The 25,576-nt window shown below is 43.9% G+C and overlaps 1 protein-coding gene and 1 long non-coding RNA gene across 5 annotated transcripts in view; one reads left to right on the top strand and one right to left on the bottom strand.

The window, feature by feature from the left end:
* Positions 1-22,934, top strand: part of SLC35F2 (solute carrier family 35 member F2) — a 72,766-nt gene extending 49,832 nt beyond the window's left edge. For all 4 annotated transcript variants that reach the window (XM_033949726.1, XM_033949722.1, XM_033949723.1 and 1 more), the window contains exons 4-8: positions 2,975-3,134; positions 6,998-7,154; positions 8,167-8,219; positions 11,323-11,477; positions 21,988-22,934. In XM_033949726.1, the coding sequence (XP_033805617.1) occupies positions 2,975-3,134; positions 6,998-7,154; positions 8,167-8,219; positions 11,323-11,477; positions 21,988-22,212 (750 nt within the window). In that variant the 3' untranslated portion in view covers positions 22,213-22,934. The remainder of the gene's footprint in view (positions 1-2,974; positions 3,135-6,997; positions 7,155-8,166; positions 8,220-11,322; positions 11,478-21,987) is intronic.
* LOC117362778 lies at positions 787-24,212 on the bottom strand. The gene is made up of 3 exons (XR_004539930.1): positions 24,117-24,212; positions 23,641-23,836; positions 787-1,176 (listed from the first exon to the last, which is right to left on the bottom strand). It is a non-coding gene; the product is annotated as an uncharacterized LOC117362778 (long non-coding RNA).
* Between the last annotated feature and the right edge of the window lie 1,364 nt (positions 24,213-25,576).

Genomic DNA, 25,576 nt, shown 5'->3' with positions numbered 1-25,576 from the left:
GGTTTTCACTAGCACAGGGGCAGGGGGGGGTCGATCCCTGGTGCCGTTCATCGGGGGAACTCAGGGAGGGCCATCATCAGTGGAGGGAGCTTTTTAAAATTTTAATGAGACAAATATTATGCTTGGGTAACACATGCACAACATCTGTGTCCATTAAAAAAAAAAAAAGGTTTCCTGCCCCGAACAGTTGAGTGATAGAAGGCTGCTTTGGGGATTCCCCTGCTCTCACAGTGATTCATCGGCAGGGTCAGACAAGGATTATGACGGACCTCTGCTCAAATCATTTGCAAGGAAAATTTTGTGCATCAATAGCTTTTTTGGAATTGGCTAAAAATGGGATCGGAGTGGGCTGGACCCACACGGTCTTACTGACCCTATTTAGTGCATCTAGCTCTCTGTCCTTTCTACTTGAATGTTAATTTGTAAAGGAGGATGAGTAGCAATATGGATATCTGTCCTTTACAATCTTGGCTAACCAGCTTATTTTACATGGGCTGCCAAGCAGCTTTCAGGTTGCAATTGCTTTCCATGTCTGTTGATTTGAGCTGGATTTAAACCTTCTGACTTAGAATTGAAAGACTGTAACCCACCTAGTTAATAGGTTACAGGGAGTGAGAGAAATAAGTACATAAATTCCCTTAGCCACTCAACTCCCAGCGAGAGACTTCTGCTGTTGTCAAAAACACATTTATTATTAAATGAAATTGGGTTGTGTTAAAATGTTTTCCTGAGTTGTTATGTTTTCATACTGCACATTTTTACAGAAATCTATCTGCAGGTACTGGTCTGTGAAAACAAACCTTCCGGGGTCATATTCCATGGGAACTGTGCCCACTTCATCACATTCTGTTTTATTGCTATAGTCTGAGTCTCATTAACTTGTACAGTACTTTGCTTTCTGGCCTTGAAAATCTTAGAATCTCTTTTTTTCTCCTTAAGGATCTTGATGGTTTTACAGAGTCTTGCTTGTCTGTCCTTGAGATGCTTTGATTCCTCACTTCGTGTTTTTGACATTGCTTCTATTTTTCAAGCACTGTCTCTATTTTTTCATTCTTTACTTTTTCTCTGCTTTCAATGCCTAATCACGTCTGAGATGCTATACTTGCTTTGGAGACCTCTTGTAAGGTGCTGCTTTTCCTTTAACGTTCAGTCTGCTCCAATGTAATTAGCCAATGTCTGTTTAGAAAGGATATAGGTGTGGAGAAAATGCAGGAGTTAAAGACACAGTCTAGACCTATTTTAAGAACTAATAAGGGCCATAGGGTGCCTAAATTGACCAGATGACCACTGGAGGGATAAAGGCGTAACCCCCACATTCCTCCAGTGGTCACTGACCCTCTCCCCCCAAAAACAGAAACCTGAATGAAATAGTACATATCTGTCTGACAGCAGCAGATGTAATGACCGGTCCTATTAGAGCAGCAAACAAGTGTCTGGAGTAGTCTGGTGGTCAATACAGTGGAGTGCAGAGAAGGGGACCCAAGCCCATATGCCACCCTAACTTGTACACTTGTGGTGGAAAGTGTGAGTCCACCAAACCCTACTATACTGACATACAGATGACATCTGCAGGCATCAAGGCTATTGGTGTGGTGCACAGTTGGTTTTAGGTGAGTTTTGGAGGGCTCCCCGTACAATGTAAGGGGGTTGTGGTGGGATTTGTAACTGGGACCCTTTATGTGACGTTTACTGTAGTTCCTCATTGGGTGTCCCACTTCTCTGCTGGGATATCTGTGTGGCCAGTCTACTATATAGACATCAGTTCTTAAAGAAAGTACTTTTTTTATATAGTTTTGCATTTGCAAATTAAATATCTTTTTAGAAAAGTCACATCTCAGTAGTAGTACCACGACAGTTGCCAACAGGTAGGTAACAGGCCTTAAGTGGCACTGCTAACTTCAAACTTTAAAAAGAAAATGATAAGAAAGAATCAAAATTGTTAAAAAAAAAAATTGCATTTATGTTGTGTTCCTTGTGTGATGGATAATAAAACTATGCACTTGGTAATTGCATCTAGGAAGGAAAGGGAGGTTTTGGTCTAGGAGCCCACAAACCTGTGATTCATTCTTAGAGGTGCCCACTTATAAAATTGCCTCCTTTATGTGTATATTAAATTATTTGTATGTGTTCAAATTTTTTAATAGTTTAACAGTGTTGCTAATATTTTGAAAAGCAGTATATCTAAACTAAGTGAAACATCTAATCTCACTAAAGATTCAATTCTTATCCCAATCAGATTACCTTTGAGGGGGGAGGAATAGTACCATTACTTGAGCTTTGCAAAACAGAAACAGGCAAAATAATAGCAGTATTAAAGGGTGATATCCAAGTTCCATCTGAGAAACAGAAATCTGTAACTGCCCCTTCTCTCCAGTGGCAGGGTGAAGAGTCCTCATGACGGGGATCAAAAAGATCCAACGAGGAGCTTTAGTGGCAAGTTTGGAGAGTGACGGTGTATGTTACTGAACTGGGGGTATTAACCCCGGAGCTTACTCCCTGCAGAATAGGTCTGCCCATGGGTCCATTCACTCTCATTGCTGGTCCAGCAGAGCCTGCCGTAGGTTTGATTTTCTCTTCCCAGCACCAGAGTGGCATCTAAGAGGCACACCCCTTTAGTTGTGCATCAGTCTTCCTTAAGGAGACACACTATTAAATGCGGTCACCAGCAGATTGGTGACATTCCCAGAGGGAGTGGATATTACCACCTAGAAGGCTCATCCTCTGCTCTCCTTCACCTCCGTCAGTTCCAAGCTCACCCTGACTGAGCTCTCTGATGAAACACCCTCCTCGCCATATTCACAGAGCGACTTGAAGGTTTTCTTCTGACTTTTAAACACACAGACTTATACTGAAAGCTCCCTACAATAGGCAAATTTGAAGAGGGCTCTTGCTAGATGATTGGTTTTAACTGTGTATTACATGGCTATCAGATCATTCTAGAAACTTCTGTTTGTGTTTATCTTTGGATATGTAGCTTTTGGACTGTGTTGGAATCCCAGTTTTGATGGCTCTGTCTTGGTTCATTCTTCGCTCAAGATACCGAGTGATCCATTTTGTTGCTGTTGCTGTTTGCCTGGCAGGTGTAGGTACCATGGTTGGTGCAGACATATTATCAGGAAGAGAACACAACAATGGTAAGAGCAATTATTTGCCTCATAGCATGTGATTGAGGGCTCCTTTTAATAAGATGCGCTAGCGTTTTTAGTGCTACATGGAAAATACTAACGCCAGCTCTATGGAGGCATTAGTGTGTAGCGCGCTTGCTAAAACTACTAGCGCAGCTTAGTAAAAGGAGCCCTGAGTGTTTAACATGGTTAAAATTAGATACATTTATGTGGAGAGGGAATGTCATTTTCATGTTGATGAAATTAGTTTTTGAATTTTCTGTTTTCTTTCTGTATAATTTGCCTTCTCTCATCATGGCTTTCTGTTGAAAAGGAATTACAATGCCTTTAGCAAGTGTTTGTAGTTTTAATAGTAGCTCTATAGTACTAATAGTAGTTACTAATGTTAGCTTCTATAATAATATAGTAGGTGATTACAGAAAGACCCATTGGCTCATCATTTTGTTCAGTCACCTCTGTCCGCACTGCAGGGATACCATGGTACCATAGTTAGATTGTGAGCCCACCGGGACAGTTAGGAAAAATACTTAGCATACCTGATTAGATTGCTAGATTGTGAACTGCTCATATTGCTGTGTTGATAGGTGGTATATCAAATAAGGGATAAACTTGGATATATCACAGCTGCCTGGCACAAAAGCTCGATAGCACTTTTTATCTAGGTCAGTTGTTTCCTCATTGGTTGTCTACCATCTTGCACAGATGACCATATAAGATACTGTGTTTAATCTAGCACTCAGCAGTCCCCATGTCATACTGCCAAGCTTTATTAGTAATCTAGACAGCTACCAAAGCTGGTGAGCTGCTGCCTGGCTTCGTAAATCCCTTTGGAGAGCATCCAGCTACCATCAGCCTGATGGCACCAACCATTCAGTACTTGTAGATCTGCATCTGCCTGCACTAATCTAGTCATTTCATAGTCTGAAGCATGGCTAGGTTGCATTTTCTGTAGCCACCTTTTATCTTTGCTTTTTGAAGAGATATGAGGTGGGCTGTTTACAATAATGCAATATCCCAACCCTGTTGCTACTACTATTATAGAATAGGAAAGGCGGGAGAGGGGAGATATGATAAGAGGTGTTTAAATATCTACGTGGCATAAATGTGCATGAGGCAAGTCTCTCATTTGAAAGAAAGCGCAGAAATGAGAGGGCATAGGATGAAATTAAGAAGTGATAGGCTTTACTAAGGGGAGATCCTGCCAATCCAACCTGATCAGCTTCTTTGATTGGGTGACGGGGAAGCTGGATATTGGGGAGTCCCTGGACATCGTGTACCTGGACTTTAGCAAAGCATTCGATAGCGTACCACACCGCAGGTTACTGAGCAAGATGAGTTCTATAGGATTAGGTAACACATTGACCAAATGGGTTGGGAGCTGGCTTGGAGGTAGGCTCCAAAGGGTGGTGGTGAACGGCACCCCCTCCGAAATGACGGAGGTGATTAGTGGAGTACCACAGGGCTCAGTCTTGGGCCCAATCCTATTCAACATCTTTATAAGAGACTTGGCAGAAGGGCTTCGAGGTAAAATAACATTATTCGCCGATGACGCCAAACTAAGTAATGTAGTGGGCAAATGCACAACAGACGAAGATTCAATGCCCGACAACATGATGCACGACCTACTCCTACTGGAGCGATGGTCTAGGACATGGCAACTCAACTTCAATGCCAAAAAATGCAAAGTTATGCACCTGGGCAGCCAGAATCCATGCAAGTCTTATACCCTTAATGGCGAGATCCTAGCAAAAACGGTAGCAGAACGAGACTTGGGGGTAATCGTCAGTGAGGACATGAAGTCTGCCAATCAAGTGGAGCAGGCTTCGTCCAAGGCAAGACAAATCATGGGCTGCATACGAAGGGGTTTCGTCAGTCGTAAGGCGGAAGTCATTATGCCATTGTATAGATCCATGGTGAGGCCCCACCTGGAATACTGTGTGCAATTCTGGAGGCCGCATTATCGCAAGGATGTGCAGAGACTGGAGTCGGTGCAAAGAATGGCCACCCGGATGGTCTCGGGACTCAAGGATCAACCATACGAAAAACGGCTTGACAAATTACAGCTATACTCGCTCGAGGAGCGCAGAGAGAGGGGAGACATGATCGAGACGTTCAAGTATCTTACGGGCCGCATCGAGGCGGAGGAAGATATCTTCTTTTTCAAGGGTCCCACGACAACAAGAGGGCATCCGTTGAAAATCAGGGGCGGGAAACTACGAGGTGACACCAGGAAGTTCTTTTTCACTGAAAGAGTGGTTGATCGTTGGAATAGTCTTCCACTACAGGTGATTGAGGCCAGCAGCGTGCCTGATTTTAAGGCCAAATGGGATCGGCACATGAGATCTATTCACAGGGCAAAGGTAGGGGAGGGACATTAAGGTGGGCAGACTAGATGGGCCGTGGGCCCTTATCTGCCGTCTATTTCTATGTTTCTATGTTTCTAATCTAAGGAAATACTTACTCATATTGCCCTAGATTGCAGGAGATTGCTGGTGATCTCCTGTGTTCTGAATATGAGCCTGTGTTTGTCATAAGTTTCAATAATGCAGAAGCTAGAATATCTTCTCTTGTAGAAACATATTGAACTGTTTTTCTGAGTGGCTTATTTCTCTGGAACCTTCATTCCAATATGGCCCATTGGCAAATTTGATGCATCTTTCTCCAATTTTTCCCACTTATCAAATTCCATAAAATTTTTTGAGTGTTGTTTCCTCCCTCAGATAGTCATCTCTACCCTTTTAATTAAAATTCCTTCCAAATTAGGTTAAAACCTCACCTGAAAAAAAAGGATTAGTGATGTGCATGGGTTCCTTTAATGTGGACAGCAGTCTTGGGATTGGAGAGGTTCCTTTTAACTTTTCTTTTTAATTTTTATTTACTTGCAAAGATATCCATGTCAACACAAAGTAAGAAATTTACAGAATATATCTTAATTGTCAAACATACATGATATCTTAGAATTGCTGATTCCTCTCCCTCCCCCAGTTCTCTTAACTTAAAAAAGTAGACCCCCCCCCCAATTCTTTGTTTAAACTTAAACTGGCTCTTTAAAGCTGGCACCCAAAAGCATCTATTTGTACAATTGTAGGCTAATATGGCCAGAGGAGAACTAAACATCTCTGGAGAAGTTAGCTTTCCTGGAATAAAGGCTTGTGAAGTTATTTGCATAATGAGTCATTTTGTATGCTTTGCAGCTCATTAATATCTAACACTTGTTGAAGAGAAAATGTTTGCATTAATCTGAAAAACAGTGCATGTAATTGCCAGTTAATACACATTAGTTGGCTGATAATACACTTTAATACCATAACACAGATTAGCAACTAGAGCACAAGAGCATGGCTATCATTGAGCCAGCCTGGCAAAATACCCAGGGCTGGACAATGGTAGGGGCTGCTTGCAGCTGAACCCTCCCTTCTGGGTGCCAAGGCCTAGCACCTTTCTCCCCACCCCTCTATTCAGCTACTTACCCATCTGATGGTACCTCCATAGACATAGAATCCGTGCTAAAGGTTACCTATCTGGCTGGTAGGTCCTTTCCTTTGGCTGTGCTTATGCATTTTCCTGTGGGCAGGACGTCTGCTGGCCAGAGAGCCAGCCTTTAGTGCTGTCTCTGATGCTGCAGCTGTGGAGGATCCTACAGGTGGGTAAGTAGTTGAGTGCAGGGGGGGTGCTGGAACCAGGGAGATGCTGGAACTGGAGGAGGGCTACACATGGGAGGCCATCTTAGTCCTCCTACCCAGGGCCTACCGAGTCCTAGCTATACCATTTCTAGGGCCCCTTTTTTGTATCTGAAGCAAAAATGGATAAGATATAGGGGTTTTGTTTTTTTGCAAATAAAAGTAATATCTCTGTAACCTATGTCTATCCAGGAAGCAACATGCTGTTTGGAGATATCTTAGTTCTGGTGGGTGCTTGCCTGTATGCAATTTCTAATGTTTGTGAGGAGTATATTGTGAAGAATCTGAGCAGAGAAGAATTCCTGGGGATGCTAGGCCTGTTTGGAACCTTCATCTGTGGTCTCCAGCTGTAAGTATCGCACATCATTATTACTTTTCACATCTCCAGCTTCTATGGGGCTAGACGTCAGTCAAAAGAGAGTCCATGCCCTCTGTATACTCTGCTGTATTTCAACAGTATGAATAGCAAGCAGCTAGTTGTTATATTGTAAAATCCATGAAGAGGATCCCCTGCATTTTATTAAATCTTTGGACTCTGCCACATTTAGCCAGAGGGTCACAAATTACCTCAGCCATGTTGGATACCATGGGTCCATATTTTAGAAGTAGCCATGCTACTCTGCTGTAACAAAATTGACAGAGGCAGGTGGCACCTTATTGATTAACCAATTTAGTGAGGCATGAGCTTTAGAGGAAGTGGACTCCGGTCCACAAACAGATGGGTCCATGATCAAATAAAATCTGAATTCTCACTAGAAGCTCAGATGACTAGACTGAAGCTATCCTATTTTGGTCATATTATGCATCAGTCCCTAGAAAAACAATTTTGGTATGTAAGGTTGAAGTTTAAAGAGCAATAAGATGGAGTGACACATTACAAGTGCGAATGTTCCAGTGAAATGCTTCCGCACAGGATGTTCCGGAGAAAGTCAGTTTATATGGCGGCTAGGAGTCAACTTGGACTCTGTCAGTTGGTCCATATTAGCTCTGATATTATCCCACACTGCATTCTATGTGAGGTAATTTACAAGACAGAAACACAATTACTTCTAGAAGTGCAGCAGAGTTGTTTAAAGAATTTCAACAATAGCATCTTACTAGTAAATGCTGCATTGATACTAAGGTGAGTAATGGTGCTTATCCAAGGACAAGCGGCAGCATATTCTCACATGTGGTTGACGTCATCCTTGGAGCCTGGCAGTGCAAAAGTGTACCATCACTTTAAAAGTCACGCTGTTATAAAATTACTCTCTTATTGTGCTAGTGATCTATTAACTCCCTTGTTTTAAAAATAATAAAGAAAAGTGAGAAAAAGTTATACAGTTTATGCTAACATGCTTGATTTCTTTCTTCGCATTCAGAATCATTGTGGAATACAGCGATATAGCCAGTATTCATTGGGATTGGAAGATTGGTATGTATGAAATCATGCTACTAATCTGAGTAACAAGAGGTACCGCAACAAGAGTAGGGAAGTGCACGACAGCTTGTATGCACATTTTAAACATTATCAAATATATAATAATTGATATTATTTAAAATACAGTTTAAAATCATTTTCAAGATAATTTCAAACTTTGAAATGTTGCATAGTGTGATACTTAAATTGAAAATTTTGAATGCCTTTCATCTTTCTTGTCATTATAGTATACTTTCATCTTGTCTGTCTTCTGAATTTTTTCCCTGTTCTTTTTGTCTTTCATTCATTCTCTTATCTCTCTGAAACCTTCTGTCTCATTTATTTTCTCTTAATCTCTCTGTCTCTTCTGTCCTTCAGTATCACTTCACCCTTTGAAGCTAGGGCAAAGTACTTGTGTGGCTTTTAAAATGAAATATTTGTGTTGTGTGGACTTTCCCTCCCCTGACTTATCCTTGTTCCTTTTGTGCTGCAGGTGAAAGTATAATATTTGGTACTTTTTCCTTCAGTGGAGGGTTGGGGGGATCATTTTTACTGATCCATTTTGTGTGCTTGAGCAACTATTTACCCATGTAAAAAGTTTGAAAATTGTCCTCTGAATGCATTTTGTTTAAGTATTTTTATTAAATCCAGCTGAATCTGTGGCATTATACAAAACCGCAGCAGCAAAATTGATAATGGGATTGTCTAAATATGATCACATTTCGCCACATCTCCAAAAATTGCATTGGTTACCAGTCGCCTTCAGAGTACAGTATAAAGCAGTAATGATTTGTCATCAATTCTTGTATGGAAACATTCCAGAATTGTTTAAAAATAATATACTTAGTTATACACCAAAAAGATTATTGCGCTCTGAGAATCTAGCTTTACTGAAGACGACTGTGAATCCAAGGTTTGTTGAGACTGGTAAAATGACTTTTTGTTGTGCAGGAGTTAAGATATGGAATTCCTTGGTGGGTCAGATACGAAACTGCCGTGAGAAGGGCATGTTTAGAAAACTACTTAAGACACAGTTATTTGTAGATGCCTTTCTCTAGCCAATAACTTTCCTCTTTGGCAGAGTTGATGAATTATTCATGATCTTTACTATGCAAGCTATGGTATTATTTTGTAGACATGATCTCTGAGGATTGTTTGTATGTTTATCTTACCATGTTTTTGTTTTAAAATTATGTATGTAAATTTTGTAAACTGTTTAGTTTTAAACGGTATAGAAATTTTTTTAATAAATAAATAATCAGTATGGGCTCAGTCTTCAAAAATCTGCTGATCTTTGAAGAAAGCCATCAAGCGTTTGGCTAAATATTTAGCCAAAACCAACCTAAGGGTTTCACATGAAAATTCCCCTATACACAAGTCTTTAAAGGTTTGGCCAGTTAGATTTAAAAGGCATTTGTGTGGCTTGACTGGACATTTACCCCCTCTTTTACTAAGGTGTGCTAACTGATTAGCGTGCGCTAAATGCTAACACGTCCATAGACTAACATTCACGCGTTAGCGTTTAGCGTGTGCTAATCAGTTAGCGCACTGTAGTAAAACAGGGCCTTAGATTTAGACAGAGGGTAATTTTGAAATCCATTGGGTGCATTACCCACAGAAACAGGTTTTTGTAAATTTGACCATCCTATATGTAGATAAAAATATCGTAGTGTTATTTCGCATGCTTTCATTCAGTGTAGAAGGGAATGTTCCTGGGGATAGGGTTGGTTTGTGCACATTAATAACTCAGAACAAGTTTCCACAAAAGTTAGCAGATGAAAATGTGTGTTTTTCCCGGGATAATTTTCAGAGTGAAAGTATGCAGGTATTTCAAGGTAAAGGACGTTACGTGGTCCATGGAGTGAAAATTATATGGATACTTTTCAAAAACCAAAAGGAAAGAGGGTAAATAAAAAAAGAATCTCACCGTTCTAAGAGCAGATCCAGAATAGAAAGAGGTTATGTAACGTTAAGTCTATATAAGTCATAGCAAAGTAACCTTCCACCCCCACCCCCACCCTGTGCTAAATGTTCTGATGCTTCTCTGATGCTCATAGAAATTCTGTGCTTTTAGTATTCCAAGCCAAAGTAGATACCTCTACTGCAACTTAGTAAAGGGGGGGGGGGTAAATATGTTTAATATGTAATGAAAAGCATCATAAATATTGTGCTTTACATAAAAGGTTACAGGTTTTCTGTGTGAGAAACCCCCCATTAAGTCCAAACCTCACAGTGCAAATACAATTACTGTACATGCCCTACCTATCTATTTTTATGTGAACTATACTTCTTTTTTTTTTTAAGAAAGCCAGAACATTGTCTATCATTATGATACTCCTTTATGAAACTTATAGAAAAAGAGTGAAAATCATGCAGTACTTACCTGAATTAGTTCTGCCCAGAATCTTCATGGTGGGTTTTCTCCACAGAAAGTCTTGTAATCTTCTATGTAAAGCACATTATTTCTAAAGCCTTTCATTGTATAAGAACATAAGAATTGCCACTGCTGGGTCAGACCAGTGGTCCATCATGCCCAGCAGTCCGCTCACGCGGCGGCCCTCTAGTCAAAGACCAGCGCCCTAACGGAGACTAGCCCTACCAGCGCACATTCTTGTTCAGCAGGAACTTGTCTAACTTTGTCTTGAATCCCTGGAGGAATTTATATGAACTTACCTTATTTAACCTATTTCTGTTTAGGATCTGCTATGGATATTTTTTACCCTTGTGGGCAGTTATAAAATTCTTCCATTTGTGCTGAATATTGCCATTCACTGCCTAAGTAATTATTCCATCCTTTGAGTACTTCCAGTTCTATGTTTTAATTGGCTAAATGTATGTGCTTTGTGCATTTAACTGATTAAATTTAGCCAGTCTGAAGGCCAGTTTTAACTGGCAAGGTTTAACCTGCTAACTCACAAAATTAAACTGCTAAATATTCTGACTCTCCCCCTCAGTTTTTATTTGACACTTTTAATAAGTAATAGACCAAGGAAAGTCTTGCATCTTGCCCTCCCAGTAGGTAAATGTTGGTGCAGAGGTTTCAGTTATTGGACAGTCACTTTTGTGGCCTTTGCCATGGTTGTTTGACCAGTTCTATATTTCTGTTCTTTCATTGCAGCATTGCTATTCATAGCCTATGCCCTGTGCATGTTTGGTCTTTATAGTCTTATGCCTATAGTGATTAAAATCACCAGTGCTACCTCAGTCAATTTGGGTATTCTGACTGCAGATCTCTACAGTCTATTGTTTGGACTCTACCTCTTTGGCTATCAGGTAAGTTAGTATACCTTGTTCATAGTGTGTAGGTGATCTGATGTCTTAGGCCTGGATGCACTAAACATAATCGCTAGTACCGACTGGTTTGCTGTTGACTGATTCTCTGGCTGATTGTGGAAGAGCGATCGATGTACCAAAAAGATTGCATGCAAGTGATTTGCACAGAGGTTTGTTGTAATCCCTGTCTCTCTCGTCCGATTGATGGATGTGAGAGCGACTCTGGCAAAGGGAAGCCCGAGCAAAGCTGGCAAAGGAAAGCCTGAGCAGCTTAGAGGCAAGAGAAGCCCCAAAAGCAGCAACCTCCTGCCACTCAGCTATTTGGGGCAGGAAACTTTTTTTTTTTAAATGGACAGATGTGCGTGTATTACACATGCACAATAACTGCCCCATTTAAAAAAAGAAAAAAAGTCCTCTCCAACATCCCGGCACTGGGAACCAACCAACCCCGCAGCAGCAAAAACAGCAGGAGGTATGCCCACTCCCTCCTGCCAATGGAGCCCCCCCAAACCATCCCAAACTCTCTCCCCTTCCTCTCGATGAAAAGGCAGGAGGGATGCCTACTCCTTCCTGCCACCAAATGCTCCCCGAATCCCACCCTCACAGTTATTGACAGGTCTAGCTGAACCTGTAGGGTTTTTTTCCGATCACTAAAACCCCTATGGGAGTTTTTTTTTTGCAAAACCAAACGATGTTAGTACATCAATCGCTTGTTTGCATGGCCAGATCAGAAAATGGGCAATCGAGGGGAATTAGGTCAATAAAAGCAATCATCACTAAAGCTGTCAAAACAGGTTTAGCAACGATTGCTGACTTTAGTGCATCTAGCAGTTAGTGCTTGCAATCTCTTTGATCTTGATATGTTTTAGAAAATGATCCTCATATAGCTACAAACAATGGTTAAGATGATTAAACATATTTACCGTACTTCTATATTCTTATGGGGACCGGGTGAACAAGAGAAAAGTAAGATGCCCATAGATCAATGGAATCAAAATCTTGGCTTAGAACTAGATGACAGAAATTGGAAGAAATCTGGTATAGAGAATGACATAGGGACAAATTTTTCCCCGTCCCCGCAGGAATTCAATTTCCCCACCCCACAAGTTTTGTCACTGTCCCCATCCCTGCCCCATTCCTGTAAGATCTGCCTCAACTACACAAACCTCGAACCTTTATGACTGTAAAGTGTTTGAGGCTTGTGCAGATGAGGACAGAACTTGCCGGAATGGGGCAGGGACAGGAAAAGAACTTGCTGGAATGGGATGGGAAAATGAGTTCCCGTGGGGACGGGTAAAAATTTGTCTCCGTGTCATTCTCTAATCAGGTGCTCAACTTTAAAAAAACATGTTTACACCAAAATAAATAATTTATAAACTATTACCTTGTGTTTGCCAGGACGTTCTCCATTTCTTCGTTCATAAACTCTGGTTCAATGTACTGAATGAGTTATGAGAGATGTGGTACAAAAAGCACAGTTACTTACCGTAACAGGTGTTATCCAGGGACAGCAGGCAGATATTCTTAACGCATGGGTGACGTCACCGACGGAGCCCCGGTACGGACACTTTTAACTAGAAAGTTCTAGTTGGCCGCACCGCGCATGCGCGAGTGCCTTCCCGCCCGACGGAGGAGTGCGTGGTCCCCAGTTAAGATAAGCCAGCTAAGAGGCCAACCCGGGGAGGTGGGTGGGACGTAAGAATATCTGCCTGCTGTCCCTGGATAACACCTGTTACGGTAAGTAACTGTGCTTTATCCCAGGACAAGCAGGCAGCATATTCTTAACGCATGGGTGACCTCCAAGTTAACAAAGAGGGAGGAGGGATAGTTGGCCATTAGGAAAATAAATTATGTAACACAGATTGGCCGAAGTGTCCATCCCGTCTGGAGAAGGTGTCCAGACAGTAGTGAGTAGTGAACGTGTGAACTGAGGACCAAGTGGCAGCCTTGCAGATTTCCTCGATGGGCGTAGAACGGAGGAAAGCCACAGAAGCAGCCATAGCTCTGACCCTGTGGGCCGTGACAGCACCTTCCAGTGAAAGACCGGCCCGAGCATAGCAGAACGCAATGCAGGCAGCAAGCCAGTTGGAAAGCGTCCGCTTAGAGACAGGACGACCTAGACGGTTAGGGTCGAAGGACAAAAAGAGCTGAGAGGACGAGCGGTGAGCCCTGGTACGGTCAAGGTAATATGCAAGGGCACGCTTACAGTCCAGTGTGTGTAACGCCTGTTCCCCAGGATGAGAATGGGGCTTAGGGAAAAAGACAGGCAACACAATAGATTGGTTGAGGTGAAAGTCCGAGACCACCTTGGGAAGGAATTTAGGATGGGTGCGCAGAACCACCTTGTCATGGTGAAAAACAGTGAAAGGTGGGTCGGCAACCAGTGCATGCAGCTCACTAACCCTCCTGGCAGAGGTGATGGCAATGAGGAAAAGCACCTTCCAGGTAAGAAATTTGAGCGAAGTTGTGGCAAGAGGCTCAAAAGGAGGTTTCATGAGGGCAGATAAAACCACATTCAGGTCCCAGACGACTGGGGGAGGCTTCAGAGGTGGTTTGACATTGAAGAGGCCTCTCATGAATCGGGAAACCAGGGGATGAGCCGTGAGAGGTTTTCCGAGGATAGGCTCATGAAACGCCGTGATGGCACTGAGGTGGACTCTGATTGAGGTGGACTTGAGGCCAGCGTCGGACAGAGAGAGCAAATAGTCCAGTACAGTTTCCACCGCCAAAGAGGTGGGATCGTGGTGATGTAGGAGACACCAAGAGGAGAACCAGGTCCACTTCTGATGGTAACATTGGAGGGTGGCCGGTTTCCTGGAGGCATCCAAAATACGGCGGACAGGCTGAGACAGATTCTCTGGAGAGGTCAGCCCGAGAGAAACCAAGCTGTCAGATGGAGCGAGGACAGATTGGGATGCAGTAGAGACTGATGCTGCTGTGTAAGTAGAGTAGGAAACACAGGAAGAGGAATGGGTTCTCTGGAGCTGAGCTGGAGCAGGAGGGAGAACCAGTGTTGACGAGGCCACCGAGGGGCAATGAGAATCATGGTGGCTCTGTCCCTGCGGAGTTTGAATAACGTCCGCAACATCAGAGGCAGTGGAGGAAAGGCATAGAGGAACCGATCCGTCCAGTTGAGCAGGAATGCATCCGGGGCCAGACGATGAGGAGAGAATAGTCTGGAACAGAACTGGGGCAGCTGATGGTTGTGAGGAGCTGCAAAGAGATCCACCTGAGGAGTGCCCCAGCGAGCAAAGATGGAGCGGAGTGTTGGAGGATCCAGAGTCCACTCGTGAGGTTGAAGGATGCGGCTGAGATTATCGGCCAGGGAGTTCTGTTCGCCCTGGATGTAGACAGCCTTGAGGAAAAGACTATGGGCCGTGGCCCAGGTCCAGATGCGGATGGCCTCCTGACAGAGGAGGGGAGATCCGGTGCCGCCTTGCTTGTTTATGTAGTACATGGCGACTTGGTTGTCTGTGCACAGGAGAAGAACCTGAGGGTAGAGAAGGTGCTGGAAGGCCTTGAGAGCATAGAACATGGCTCTGAGTTCCAGGAAATTGATGTGATGTTGACGCTCCTGAGGGGTCCAGAGTCCCTGGGTGCGAAGATCTTCCATGTGAGCTCCCCATGCATAGGGGGAAGCATCTGTGGTTATGATCATGGAGTGAGGGGGTAGATGAAAGAGTAGACCCCTGAAAAGATTGGAGGAGTTCAACCACCATTGAAGAGATTGCTGAAGAGACGATGTCACAGAGATGGGATGAGAAAGAGGATCAGTGGTCTGTGACCATTGGTTGGCTAGAGTCCATTGAGGTGTTCTGAGGTGGAGTTGCGCCAGAGGAAGCACATGGACCGTTGAGGCCATGTGACCCAGGAGGACCATCATCTGTCGAGCTGGGATGGAATGATGAAGGAGCACCTGATGACAGAGGTGGAGCAGGGTCAGTTGTCGGTCGGAGGGGAGAAACGCCCTCATCAGAGTGGTGTCGAGAACATAGAACATAGAAACATAGAAATAGACGGCAGATAAGGGCCAAGGCCCATCCAGTCTGCCCACCCTAATGTCCCTCCCCTACCATTGCCCTGTGAATAGATCCCTCCTCTTCCTTTGCCCTGTGAATAGATCCCACGTGACGATCCCATCTGGCCTTAAAATCAGGCACGCTGCTGGCCTCGATCACATGTAGTGAAAGACTATTCCAGCGATCAACCACCCTTTCTGTGAAAAAGAATTTCCTGGTGTCAGCTCGTAGTTTCCCTCCCCTAATTTTCCACGGATGCCCTCTTGTTGTCGTGGGACCCTTGAAGAGGAAGATATCTTCCTCCGTCTCTATGCGGCCCGAGAGATACTTGAACGTCTCGATCATGTCCCCCCTCTCTCTGCGCTCCTCGAGTGAGTATAGCTGCAATTTGTTTAACCGTTCCTCGTATGGGAGATCCTTGAGTCCTGAGACCATCCGAGTGGCCATTCTCTGAACCGACTCCAGTCTCAGCACATCCTTGCGATAATGCGGTCTCCAGAATTGCACACAGTATTCCAGGTGGGGCCTCACCATGGATCTATACAATGGCATAATGACTTCCGGCTTTCGGCTGACGAAGCCTCTGCGTATGCAACCTATGACTTGTCTTGCTTTGGATGAAGCTTGCTCCACTTGATTGGCAGCCTTCATGTCCTCACTGACGATCACCCCTAGGTCACGTTCTGCTTCAGTTCTTGTTAGGATCTCGCCATTTAGGGTGTAAGTCTTGCATGGATTTTGGCTGCCCAGGTGCATAACTTTGCATTTTTTGGCATTGAAGCTGAGTTGCCAGGACCTAGACCAGCGCTCCAGTAGGAGTAGGTCGTGCATCATGTTGTCGGGCATTGAAACATCATCTATTGTGCATTTGCCCACTACATTACTTAGTTTGGCGTCATCGGCGAATAATGTTATTTTACCCCTAAGCCCTTCTGCCAAGTCCCTTATAAAGATGTTGAATAGGATTGGGCCCAAGACCGAGCCCTGTGGCACTCCACTGATCACCTCCGTCATTTCAGAGGGTGTGCCGTTCACCACCACCCTTTGAAGCCTACCTCCAAGCCAGTTCCCAACCCATTTCGTCAATGTGTCACCTAATCCTATAGAACTCATCTTGCTCAGCAACCTGCGGTGTGGTACGCTATCAAATGCTTTGCTAAAGTCCAGGTACACGATGTCTAGGGATTCCCCAATATCTAGTTTCCCCGTCACCCAGTCAAAGAAGCTGATCAAGTTGGATTGGCACGATCTCCCTTTTGTAAATCAATGTTGACGGGGATCCCGTAGATTCTCCTCATCCAGGATCTTATCCAATTGGTGTTTTATTAGAGTTTCCATTAGTTTGCTTACTATCAATGTTAGACTCACTGGTCTGTAGTTTGCTGTCTCCATCTTGGAGCCTTTCTTGTGGAGTGGAATGACGTTAGCCGTCCTCCAGTCCGACGGAACGCTGCCTTTGCTAAGGGAGAGGTTGAAGAGCTTGGACAGTGGCTCCGCCAGGACATCACACAGCTCCCTTAGCACCCTGGGGTGTAGGTTGTCAGGCCCCATTGCCTTGTTAACCTTGAGCCTTGATAGCTCACTGTAGACACTGCTGGGCGTAAACTCGAAGTTACTGAACGGATCAACTGAGTCAACCCTTGTCTGTAGCTGAGGGCCAAGCCCCGGCGCTTCTCGGGTGAAGACTGAGCTGAAGTATTCATTTAATAGTTGGGCTTTTTCCGAATCCTTTTCCACATAGTCTCCGTCTGGTTTCCTAAGACGTACAATCCCGCCTGAGTTTTTACTTCTGTCACTGATATACCTAAAGAAGGATTTATCTCCCTTCTTGATATTTTTTGCCAGAGACTCCTCCATGTGAAACTTAGCCACCCTGACTGCCGTTTTGACGGCTTTTGATTTGGTCAAGTAGTCTGCTCTAGAGACCTGTTTCCCTGATTGTTTGTAAGAGATGAATGCTTTTTTCTTCTCCTTGATAAGGGCCGAGATCTCTGTAGTGAACCACTTCGGCTTATTGTTCCTTCGTTGTTTACTTACTAATTTAACATAGCGGTTTGTCGCTTCCTGTATGGTGGTTTTCAAAGTCGACCACATTTCTTCCACGCTATCGGTAACTGCTCCAATGAACTGAAGTCGCTGTGAGGGAAGCAGGTGCGACTTGGGGTAGTTGATCTCGAACCCCAGGAGATGGAGGAAAGAGATGGTGTGATGAGTGGCTTGGAGCACAAGTGGAGACGTAGGTGCTTTCACCAACCAATCGTCCAAGTAGGGGAACACCTGGAGGTTGTGAGACCTGAGGAAGGCCGCCACCACAATAAGGCACTTGGTGAATACCCTGGGCGATGATGCCAGGCCAAAGGGGAGCACTTTGTACTGGTAGTGACGTTGTTGTATCTGAAATCGGAGGTAGCGACGTGAAGTCGGATTGATTGGAATGTGAGTGTAGGCCTCTTTGAGGTCTAGGGAACATAGCCAGTCATGTTGAGAGAGAAGAGGGTAAAGTGTGGCAAGGGAGAGCATTCTGAACTTCTCCTTGACCAGACACTTGTTGAGGTCCCTGAGATCGAGGATGGGACGGAGGTCTCCTGTTTTCTTGGGAACCAGGAAGTAGCGGGAGTAGAATCCCTGACCCCTTTGGTCCGAAGGCACCTCTTCGATGGCATTGAGAAGAAGGAGGGATTGGACCTCCCGCAGGAGGAGGAGGGATTGGGAGGAGTGAGAAGCAGACTCGATGGGAGGATTGTCTGGTGGAAGAGTCTGGAAGTTGAGAGAGTAGCCATGGCGAATGATGTTGAGGACCCACTGGTCCGAAGTGATGACCTCCCAACGGCTGAGGAAGAGTTGAAGACGTCCTCCGATAGGCTGAGGAAGAGGTAGCGATGGTGGGAGACTGGCTATGCCCTTGAGAAAGGAGTCAAAAAGGTTGAGAAGGTTTTGATGGAGGAAGAGGCTTGGCAGGCTGATGAGACTGGGAGCGAGCCTGAGGTTGATGTTGGTGACGAGAACGGCGAGGCTGTTGCTGAGGCGGGTTGAGAGGTCTGGCTGAGAACCTAAGCTGATAGGAAGACTCTTGTCTGTAGGGGCGAGCAAGTGGAGTCTTCTTTTTAGGTTTGACCAGGGTGTCCCACCTGGTCTCGTGTGCTGAGAGCTTTTGGGTTGTCGAGTCTAGGGACTCCCCGAAGAGTTCATCACCCAGACAAGGTGCGTTAGCCAGGCGGTCTTGGTGGTTAATGTCAAGGTCAGAGACTCTCAGCCATGCCAAACGGCGCATAGCAACAGCCATGGCAGATGCTCAAGAGGTCAGCTCAAACGAGTCATAAATGGAGCGAACCATGAACTTCCTGAGTTGGAGAAGGCTGGAAATATGTTGCTGGAAGAGGGGGACCTTACGTTCCGGAAGATATTTTTGTAAGGAGGAGAGTTGTTGCACCAGATGCTTCATGTAGAAGGAGAAGTGGAAGGTGTAATTGTTTGCTCTATTTGCTAACATTGCATTTTGGAAAAGGCGCTTACCAAATTTGTCCATAGTTTTTCCCTCTCTGCCAGGAGGGGTGGAAGCATATACACTGGAACACTGAGATTTTTTTAAAGTGGACTCCACTAGGAAGGATTCGTGGGGCAATTGAGGCTTGTCAAACCCTGGGATTGGAATGACCCGGTACAAGCTATCCAGTTTGCGAGGGGCCCCGGGAACAGTGAGGGGAGTCTCCCAGTTTTTATAAAAAGTTTCCCGTAAGATGTCGTGGACGGGCAATTTCAAAAATTCCTTGGGAGGTTGCTCAAAGTCTAGGGCATCGAGGAAAGCCTGAGACTTTTTAGAGTCGGACTCTAATGGGATAGAAAGAGCTGCTGACATCTCCCTAAGGAATTTAGAGAAAGAGGACTGTTCCGGTTTGGAAACGGTGTCGGTCATGGAGGGTTCTTCGTCGGTCGACGAAGCGTCCTCTTCGGTACCGTGCGGGGCGTCTTCCCATAAGTCTGGGTCCCTAACGTCGGGGTGTACCCGTCTGGACGTCGGTGTGGAAGGCTCGGTATGGCGGGTCTTTGAGAGATTTGCCTGAGTGCACAGAGGCGGTACCGGGTGAGGAAGACCGATGTCGTTCCTGGGACCGGGAGGGGGCAGCAGCGGCACGGGCATGCACTGTAGGCGGTTCAGCCAAGAGCACCGGCATGGAGGTATTAATCGGTACTGAGGGGGTCGACACCGATGGGACAGTGCGAGGCTTGGACCGGTCCTGTACCGGAAAGTGCGGGGCCAGCAACGCCGGCAACAGTTGTTGTAGTTGTTGCTGCAGCTGCTCCTGTAATTGAGATTGGAGTATGGCCGCGATGCGGTCATCCAGGGGGGGCACCGGTACCGCTTTTTTCTTCTTCGGTACCATAGGTGCCGTTCTACGCTCCGGCGATGAGGAGGCCGATGACGAGGCACTCACCGATATCGGAGCGGAGCGTTTACGGGGTCGGTGCGGTGTCGAAAGGGTCGGCGTCGCGACCGTGGCAGGAGGACGTTCCAGAGAAGTGGAAGGCTTCTTAGCCGGCTTACCTGGGCCCAGCGACCCTGAAGAAGGATCTGGGGGTGTCGACGTAGTCGGTGCCGACTTTGGAGGTGTCGTCGACGTCGCGGCAGGTTCCATGGCAGATCCGGTACCGAACAAAATATTTTGTTGGATCTGTCTATTTTTTAAAGTGCGCTTTTTAAGCGTAGCACAGCGGGTGCAGGTGTCAGCCCGATGCTCTGGACCCAAGCACTGGAGGCACCAATTGTGCGGGTCGGTGAGAGAGATCGGGCGTGCACACCACTGGCACTTCTTAAAGCCCGGTTGAGGGGGCATGAAGGGAAACACGGCCTCCGCAAAATCGAATCCGGAGGCCTGTATGGTGGCAACAGGCCCCGCTGGGGCCGGCCTGAAAAAATAAGGAAAACTCGACGAGTTTTTTTTTTTTTTTTGGAAAGCAAAAATAAAGGAATCCGAAGAAGAAAAATCGAAAAAAGTGAGAAAATACGCGAGCGGGAAGACAAAAATTAGTTTTTCAACAGCCGTTGAAACACATGCGTCTTCTTCGCTCCGCGGAAACGAAGAAACCGGGGACCACGCACTCCTCCATCGGGCGGGAAGGCACTCGCACATGCACGGTGCGGCCAACTAGAACTTTCTAGTTAAAAGTGTCCATACCGGGGCTCCGTCGGTGACGTCACCCATGCGTTAAGAATATGCTGCCTGCTTGTCCTGGGATAATGAAGAGATTGTAGTCCAGAGTAAAAGGAGAACAATTGGCTGTTACTGGTTTGCAGGCAGAGTTGATGTATTTTTAGGTGTTGTAGCCATTTCCCTGCCCCAGAGAAAGGCCTCATTGTGTTAGTACTTCAACACACATTACTGAATATTAATGCATATTAGCTATACAACATGGAAATTATAAGAACTTTATTAAAATTTGGGAGCCATTAACATCCTTTTGTAATGATTAAACGCCATTTTTCTACTGAAGTATACACCAGTTATTGTAGGGTGGGGGAGGGTATTATATTTTATTGTTCATTTTAGAAATTATTAATGGTTTGATGGGAGGGGAGAGGGTTAAATATTTGTATTATGAGATATAATGGTAAGAATATCAAGTGATGTTTACTATGTTACTGATTTGATATTTGTACACTTGATGAAAGTTTGAAAATGAATAAAGATTAAAAAAAAAAAAAAAAAAAAAAGAATATTGATGCATGTTATCTCTTTAGTTAACAGTCTTCATTGAGAATAGCTTGTTAACAGAGATTATTAAACAAGGTTTTAAGTTTCTACTTGAGGCAGCATGGTGATATGACTTGTCCAAGGACCTAAAGAGGATTTGAACTCTGGGAAATAGTTGGAGGGCCCTTGGTGTCTCTTTTGTATAGTCATACTGCTGACAAGTGGCAACAATGGAGATTAGCGCCCAGGATGGTGGCACCCGGCTTTATCGCATCCCTTCTCCCCACTCTTTCCTGCCGCTTGAGCTCCTCCGTACCCCCTGAGGTAAAATCATTATGGTTGCTGCTGCAGGCGGGGAGGTTTGAGAAAGAAATGCTGGTCTTTGAGGAGGTATGAAATGTCAGTTGCTGGGGAGAGAGGGGGGTTAAGAAAAAATGCCAGTCATGAGGGGGAGGTGATGGCAAGAAATTAGGGTTGCTGCAGAAGACAGGATGAGGTTGAAGAAGAAATGCCAGTCATCAAGTGTTATGGAGAGATGAGAGACTAATGTAAACCGAGACTGTCATATTTTGCCTCTTGTTTTTTGGGAGGGATGACCAAAAATCTGTTTTAAATCTCAGTTTATATTTGCATATATAAGGTAAATTCCATCACCATTTTTTGGGTGGTGGTTGCTCTTTGTCAAAAGAGCATCATCTTTAATCTATGTGCTAATTTTTAATACTACTTATGTAAATGAACGAATAGGATGTTTACTCTGCCTGGTTTGAGGAGACTTTTGAAATGTTTGCTTGCTTTTAGTTTTCAGGCCTCTATATCCTGTCCTTCACAGTCATCATGGTAGGGTTCATATTGTACTGTTCCACACCAACCTACACTGCTGAGGCCTTGCCCCCGTCAGCCAGCTCAGGATTTGATAACTCTGGACTGAACGTCGAGAATGACTTGGAGACACCTGGAGCCTTGAGTTTTATTCCAGGAGAAAGCGTGGCAGACAAAGTAGAAAACCAAGTGAGAAAGGAATAACAGTTGGATTTTCCATATCAGTTGTTTGAAAAGTCAGTGGGGACTTCTTTGCTGCTTCTATTTCAAGACTGACTTCAGACTTATTTCTACACTAGACTATTTTTAAAAATACATTTGCATGGAAAATGAAGATCCGTTGTAGGGTAGAACCTTACTGTACATATGTAAAACTGTTTTAATACATTTTCTAAGTATCAAAAGAAGGTGAAAGTAAGGGAATGAATATTACACTGCCATGTACTGCTCATAAGCAGCTGAACTAATGTTTATAGAGAGTACACTGTGGTATTATAAAATCATATAAAAACGCCTTTCTATACGTTTTTTTATAGTGGTTAAACTATCAAAATGTGTTTATATTTTGTTTTAAAAGAAATACGTAACTTATTTTCTCACAGTAAATTTTTTGTGTTATTGTTTGCCATGCTTTGAAAGGAATTGACATCAAACTCTGAACAACTGATGGTTTTCAGAATATGCAATGGTGGCCTTTAAACACCAAAAGATGTTTAATTTTGTTTAAAATTATGCTGCAGTATTGTGAAATTACATTTATGGAATAATCATCTGTGAAGCATTTTTTTAGGTTTTATTTTCATACAAAGAACATGTTAACTTTCATCAAATGAGTGTCATAGGTCAGTACCTTTTTTTGTTTGAAAAGTGAATATGACCACATTGCAGTACTTTTTAAAAGATTAAATATATAATATGCCCTGAAAGTTTGGGGGTGTCTCCTTATTTTTAAAATTAAAGTTTGATCATGTAAGGAGCTGCATATAATATAGTTTGTGGCCAGAAGATGGGGCCACATGAACTTTCTTCTGTGGCCATTCATATAATAACAACTTGGAGGATGCTTACAACATATAACTTTAGTATATATAACTTTAGGTTAGCTAGAGGGCAATTTTACTCAGGACTTTAGAGTCGGTTTACCAAACCTTTGGTTCGGAATCCTCTATCTACTGTTCAAATAATGCCAGCTCCTACTGATATTAGACTTTAATTTTTTGTTCTAGATCTAAAACTACTGGTAAATATAACTTTTATAACTTAAATATAACTGGTACTTTAGATCCAGGCCATATACCATATATACTCGAATATAAGTTGATCCAAATATATGTTGAGAGTGACCCCCATTTTACCCCCAAAAAGGACTCAAATATAAGTCGGGCGGCTTAATATTCAAGTGCCCTCCCCTATCAGGCTCTGCACCCAGCTTCCTTCCCTCCATCCCCTGTCAGGCTCTGCACCCAGCCCCCTTCCCTCCCTCCCTTTTCAGGCTCTGCAGCCAACCTCCTTCCTTCCCTCCCTCCCCTGTCAATCTGTGCACCCAGCCCTCTTCCTTCCTTGTCAGGCTCTGCACCCAGCTCCCTTTCTCCCTTCTCTCTCTCTGCACCCTGCCCTGTCCATCGGTTGTACCTCCTCTACTGATCCCTGGTGGTCCAGAGGTGCATTGGACAGGAGCGAGCTTTCTGTGCTCCTGGCCCGCTGCTAACTGGTCGGTCGGTTGCTGCCGTGGTCACTGCGAGTTCTGGTTTCTTCAGCTGCTGAGTGGCACTGAGCAGGAGTGGGCTTTGGTGCTGCTGTTTGGTGCTGAGCGGCTTCCTGACTGGCTCTATAAGTATAAAATGATTAAAAAAAATTACAATATATAATAACTTTATTTTAATTCTGGAGTCGCAGTCAGTTCATTATACTGATTTTGACCCCGCCCAAAATTGCTTATGATTCCAACTGCACGACTCTAGATTTACTGGACAGCAACTGCTGCTAGTTAGAGCCACTTTAAGGCATTTTCATGGATAGCGCATGGCATACTGCGTGTGATGTGTTTTTTGTGTCAGGAGCATGGCATAGGCAGACAGAGGGCGTGGAAGATATTTGGAAGAACTTACCTTCATGTAGATGAATGGTCACATCAAGAGTCTTCTTTGCCTAATATGTGAATTCCATCTTCAACACCATGGTTTCTCACATTGTTCCAATATATTCAATATGCCTGTTCATCAGAGTAAAGAGGTAACTGCAGGCTTGGAGACAGTGTAACTACAACTGTCCAATAACATCAGAGCACAAGGCCTGTCTCCTGGAGCTATAATCTAATCTTACGTTACGGATTACAAAACAGTATCGGTATACTCCAAGAGGCAGTAAAATAGACAGAAGATTGCAAAAATGATACAGGTAAAGAAAAAGGTTTAAAGAGCACAACAAAAAGGAAATAGGATTTCAAACAACTAAGATCTCTCAGAAGGGAGTTCCAGCATTCAGCAGCCTGAGTAATGTACATTTGGTGAAGGAAAATTAATAAAAGGCAAATTATGAGATCTTACGCCCTCTTCTATTAAACTGCACTAGCAGTTTGTAGTGCACAGAGCTGCACTGAATGGTCTGTGCTGCTCCCGACGCTCATAGAAACTCTGAGCGTCGGGAGCAGCGCGGGCCATTCAGCGCGGCTCACCGCACTACAAGCTGCTATCGCAGTTTCGTCAAAGAGGGGTTAGTTTTATCATTTTCTGGAAAGGAAAATAATTGAATCATATACTTTTGTTCAGTTCCTTCAAAGACTTTAAAACCAGTACAAACTGTTTTAAAATAAATTTGGGCTTGTACAGGAAGCCAGTGTAACCGTATCAGCAAAGGAGTGGTTCTGACAGTTTTATGACATCTGAAATTTTACAGATAAGTTGTTTGAAATACTTGAATATAAAGCACTGCAGTAATCTATGTGTGAAAGTATTAGAGCGAACTAACATTGAGTAGTGCTTTTCCAAAAATAAAGATCTAATAATGCAAAGATGTTGCAGTCTAAAAAAAACCTGATCTGATTACCTTGCCGACTGTTCAAAAGTGAGATTGGTATCTAATATAACTCCCAAGAGCAGAAGAGAAAGTGTCAACTTGTAAAGATAAATCTATAGTTAATGTCCAGGGGACTGCTTTTTAAAGATTGTTCAGCCATAACAATTTGGTCTCGTTTTTGTTCAGTTTTATACCATACAGCCTAGACCAGTGGTCTCTAACTTAAACCCTTTGCAGGGCCACATTTTGGATTTATAGGTACTTGGAGGGCCTCAGAAAAAAATAGTTAATGTCTTATTAAAGAAATGACAACTTTGCATGAGGTAAAACTCTTTATAGTTTATAAATCTTTCTTTTTGGCTAAGTCTTAATAATAATACTGTAATTTATAGCTAAAGAGACATGATCAAGAAACTGTTTTATTTTACTTTTGTGATTATTATAAACATACCAAGAGCCTCAAAATAATACCTGGCGGGCCGCATGTGAGTTTGAGACCATTAGCAAGTTTGAGACCACTGGCCTAGACCAACTTTCAACAGCTTCAATTCAA

This window comes from Geotrypetes seraphini, chromosome 6 (assembly GCF_902459505.1).
Source record: "Geotrypetes seraphini chromosome 6, aGeoSer1.1, whole genome shotgun sequence".
In the NCBI taxonomy this organism is placed as follows: domain Eukaryota; kingdom Metazoa; phylum Chordata; class Amphibia; order Gymnophiona; family Dermophiidae; genus Geotrypetes; species Geotrypetes seraphini.
Note: the sequence above shows the minus strand (reverse complement) of the source record. Positions and strands in the feature narration are given on the sequence as shown.